This window comes from Acartia tonsa, chromosome 15 (assembly GCF_053477335.1).
Source record: "Acartia tonsa isolate MP-2025a chromosome 15, ASM5347733v1, whole genome shotgun sequence".
In the NCBI taxonomy this organism is placed as follows: Eukaryota; Metazoa; Arthropoda; class Copepoda; order Calanoida; family Acartiidae; genus Acartia; species Acartia tonsa.
The window spans coordinates 10,897,351-10,902,075 of NC_137274.1; the positions used below are offsets into that span (position 1 = coordinate 10,897,351).

The 4,725-nt window shown below is 32.4% G+C and overlaps 1 protein-coding gene across 1 annotated transcript; it reads left to right on the plus strand.

Moving 5' to 3' along the window:
* The first annotated feature begins 253 nt into the window (after nt 1-253).
* On the plus strand, nt 254-2,920 carry LOC145306884 (uncharacterized). Its single transcript, XM_080149226.1, has one exon. The coding sequence runs from the start codon at nt 254-256 to the stop codon at nt 2,918-2,920; it is 2,667 nt and encodes an 888-aa protein (XP_080005352.1).
* Nucleotides 2,921-4,725: the final 1,805 nt, after the last annotated feature.

The window sequence follows — 4,725 nt, forward strand, 5'->3', positions numbered from 1 at the left end:
AGCAGGACAATCCAATGAGAGAAAGAACAGCCAGCATGAGAAGGACCAGATCGGAAATGGAGGAGGGAGAGGAGGAAGGGGAGGGGAGAGTGAACAACTCCAAAAGAAACAAAAGACAATGTTAAATGTTGTCTATCTAAATGCAAGAAGTTTATCAAGAAAACTTCCTGATTTAGAAATCTTAGCTGCTGACAAACAACCTGACCTAATTCTTATTACAGAAACCTGGTGTAATAGTGATATCCAAGATGCTATGCTCAGACTAAAAGACTATTATTTTGATCCTAATCTTCGTGTTGATAGACATGACACACAAAATGGAATTGGTGGTGGCCTTATTATTTATGTTAGACATGGACTAACTATTTTACCCTGTGACAATAATTCTGAATTTAACCAGTTTGCCAGTTTCAAACATTTAGATTGTGACAATACTATTGACTCTATTTTTACTCTAGTGTACAGATCTCCAAATTCTAACAGTGACAATAATGAAAAGCTATGTGAACTTTTTAACAATTTTGACGACAATGTGACAAACTTTATTGTTGGTGACTTTAATATGCCAGACGTAGATTGGAAGTTGTTATCCAGCAGTAACAAGCATAAAACTTTTTTGGATACAGTGATTGACAAAGCTTTCTATCAACTTGTTGACTTCCCAACACACAACAAAGGTAACATATTAGACTTAGTGTTTACTAACTGCCCAGACAGAATAGCAAATATTGAAAATATTGGAAATCTTGCTAATAGTGACCATTGTATACTGAGTATAGACATTTTATGTGATTCTCCTCCTCTCGAAACCTGTGATATGATACCAAATTTTTATAAAATGAACACAAATGACTTTACTGATTACCTTGAAAATCTGGATCTTGAAAACAAAATTAAAAATTTAGACTGCAATGAAGGCTGGAATGTTTTCAAAAACTCAATTTGTGACGGTATTGAAAAGTTTGTCCCAAAACAAAAAAGAAACCTTAAATCTAGACCAGTTTGGATAAATAAACATGTGATAAGATTGTGCCGCCAAAAAAGACGTAGATTTGCAATTTATTGTAAAGACAGAAGTGATGAAAATTTAAGAATTTACAAAAAAGTAGAGAAACAATGCAAAAATGCCGTTAGAAGAGCTAAAAGAAACTTTGAAAAAAAATTGTCCCAGGATTCAAATAAAAAGCCTTTTAATGCTTACATGAAATCTAAAACAAAGTCCACATCAAATGTTGGTCCTCTCAAAGTTAATGGTAATGTTATTTCCGACAGCAATTCCATGGCCACAATATTGAATGACTATTTTTCTAGCATTTTTACTCAACATCACGACAAAACTATTCCTCACCTTCCTCCTGAAAACTTTAAAGAAGAACTGAAATTACTGTTTATAACTAAACACATGGTTGAAGAGAAGTTAAAGAAACTGAAAGATTCTCCTTCAAGTGGCCCTGACTGTATTCCAAGTTTAATTCTGAAAAGATTTTCTTCTCTGCTAGCTGGTCCACTAGCCATCATCTTCAACAAATCAATTCGTAGCTCAGTTGTTCCAGAGGATTGGTTACTTGGAAACGTTACTCCAATCTACAAAAAAGGATCAAAATGTAAGCCTGAGCATTACAGACCTGTTTCCTTAACGTGCATTTGTTGTAAAGTTCTAGAATCTTTTATCAAAGATTGTATAGTGAAACATATTCAAGAAAATAATCTGTTGAGAAAGAGCCAACATGGCTTTCTTAAAGGCCGTTCCTGTACAACTAATCTTCTTGAATTTTTAGAACAACTTATAAACAGCCAAGAAAAACTAGAACCTGTGGATGTTGTGTATCTTGACTTTGCCAAGGCTTTTGACAAAGTCCCTGTTTCCAAGCTTCTGGCCAAGGTAAAAGCCAAAGGAATATCAGGCAACATTTTTAATTGGATAAAAAGCTGGTTGACCAATAGAAAACAGAGAGTTGTTTTAAATGGAAAATTTTCATCTTGGTTGGCTGTTCTGTCTGGCGTTCCACAAGGAAGTGTCTTAGGTCCTTTGCTGTTCCTGATATTTATTGATGACCTGGATGACTTTGCCCCACTGATAAACATTCTCAGCAAATTTGCTGATGACACTAAGCTTGGCCATACTGTTATTAGCCAGAACGACAAAGAAATTCTACAGTCTCAGCTTGATTCTTTAACTAAATGGGCAGATAAATGGGGAATGGAATTTAATGTGTCTAAATGCAAAGTTATGCACTTAGGTTCCAGAAATAATAATTTTACCTACACTATGAAGGGAGAAATCTTAAATGTTGTCGATCATGAAAAAGACATTGGAATAACATTTAATGAATCCCTGAAACCAGGCCTGTACTGCAAAGAAGCTGCCAGAATTGCCAGAGGAGTCCTGTTCCAGATATCCAGATCCTTCCACTATCGTGACAGACATGTGTTTTTAAACCTATATAAAAGATATGTCAGAGTTCACCTAGAATTTGCTACACCAGTATGGTCACCATGGCAAGTTGGAGATATTGCCACACTTGAAAAAGTTCAGCAAAAAGCAGTTGGTATGATATCTGGACTGAAAGGTAAAACATACGAGGAGAAATTAAAAGAACTTAATCTACCTACACTTGAGAAAAGGAGGTACAGAGCAGATTTGATTCAACTATTTAAAATTTTGAATGACATTGACTCTGTAGAAGCAAGGACATGGTTTCAGATAGTGAACGAAAATAGACCAAACACAAGAGCCATAAATTCTGACCATGGAGTAATAAGCTTTCAAATTCCAGTGAAAAGAACAGATCTGTCCAGAAATGTATTCAGTGTTAGAGCAGCTAAATTCTGGAATGATCTTCCTGTAAATGTGAAAAAGGCCGTGACTTTATCTACATTCAAGAAAAGACTTGATAATCATATTCAGACTTTGGCCTAGTTATTCAGACCTCTTACTATGACCCTACTTGGGTTCTTAAGAGTTAAATCACAATAAACAATAATATGACCTACAAACATTAACTCTTGTACAGTGTCAGAACTGAATATACAAAATATGAATGTACTAGAGGCAGCATTATAAAATTATCCCCCTATTGGCTAGATTGAATATTAATCTGTTTCTTCCATTGTCCTATCCCTGAATATTAATTTTTTCTTCCATTGTCTTTTCCCTACTTTTAACCTTTTTCTTCCATTGTCCTATCCCTGAATATTAATTTTTGAACATTTATTTATCTTTATCTCTCTCTCTCTCTTACACATAAAGATTACTACAACTTAAATTTTGTTTTTTCATCATTTTTTAAAGATTAATCGTCCCTCTCTCTCACTTCCCTTCCTTCAGTCTTTTTAAAATTTCATTTTAAACCCTATTTATAATTTTGTTCTGGTCAATGAGAGTTTTTTTTGAATTTTTGAGTATTAAACACTCTTCTATTGGAAGACTTGAGCTCATTTATAGACGTTTATTTCCTATAAGTTTTCCGGAATTTTAAAATTAGGGGAAGATTTGAAATCTGCTTCAAATTTTGAGGATTTTTTATAAAATTAGTTTTTTCTATAATTCTTTATCTAAAAGCGGAAATGCAATTTAAGTTAATTAATTTTGGCATCTGTGATTGGTGGATTTAAAAACGCTCTGATTGGATGGCTTACATCATTCAACCAATTAGAGCGCAGGTAGTTTAAAATCCACCTATCCTATTGGTCAAAATTAATTAACTTAAAATGCATTTCCGCTTACTATATAGATCTGTCATAGATCTTGATGCAATAAATCTAGCCGTTTTATAAAAAATCTAAGGAAAATAATTTATAAGGTAAAAAACAGAAAGAGGAGTCGCTTATATAGGTATAGAATAATATAATAATAAAAAACAGCCAAGATATGACAACATCCTAAAGAAGAGAAAACATTAAAATATGTCTAGAAAACAAAAAGGAAATTTTACACATACTGCAAAGTTAAATGTAAAAATATTTTTTTGAAAATTAACTAAAGTGAAAAATAGATAATAAATCATCTTGTCCTTTTATTTAGGTGTATAAACAAGAAATCTCTAAGAACTACGAAAATTTTAATTTTACACTATTTAAATTTTTTTTAAAAGCACCGAAGACATTGGTAAATATGTAAAAAATACAAAATAAGTACACGTTCTTTCATTTATAGATAAAAAAATGAGTTATGAGAAATTTAATTTTGATAGAATTTTTTTTTGAAAATCAAACCAAAAACACCAAAGAGACATATTACGGTTCAAAATTGTTGAAAAGAAGTTTCATGAGCAGTGTAAATTATATAGTAGCCAAGAAAATCACATTTACCCCATTTTGTGGCCAATGACGGACAAAATGTCAAATCATAATGTTGCTTGACTATTAATAAAATGGCAAAAAAACCAAAGCAATTTGTCATTTAATTCTGTTATAGTCAGAAATTCTAAAGCATATCAAATTAAATAATTGTTGGTGCAAACACATAATAATTTTAAATGAAAGTTGTTTATATTAAAACAGTTCTTACCTTCCAGATCCAATGCTGAACAGAAAATGACAAAGTTGAGCTAATCAATCAACAGTTTTATAGGCACTAACAAGTGTTTCATTAACTTTTAAAAAAACGATGCTTTTCTTTAATTAGGGTCCGTCCGTCCATACAGCTTGAACAGTTAGCTTTCTTCATTAACTTAGACATGTTATAATTGTTGGGTATATTCCCTTTCGTGACAACGCCTCTTA

Excerpts from the sequence above, each read along its gene's own strand:
- LOC145306884 (XM_080149226.1), top strand. The coding sequence starts at position 254 with ATGCTCAGACTAAAAGACTATTATTTTGATCCTAATCTTCGTGTTGAT.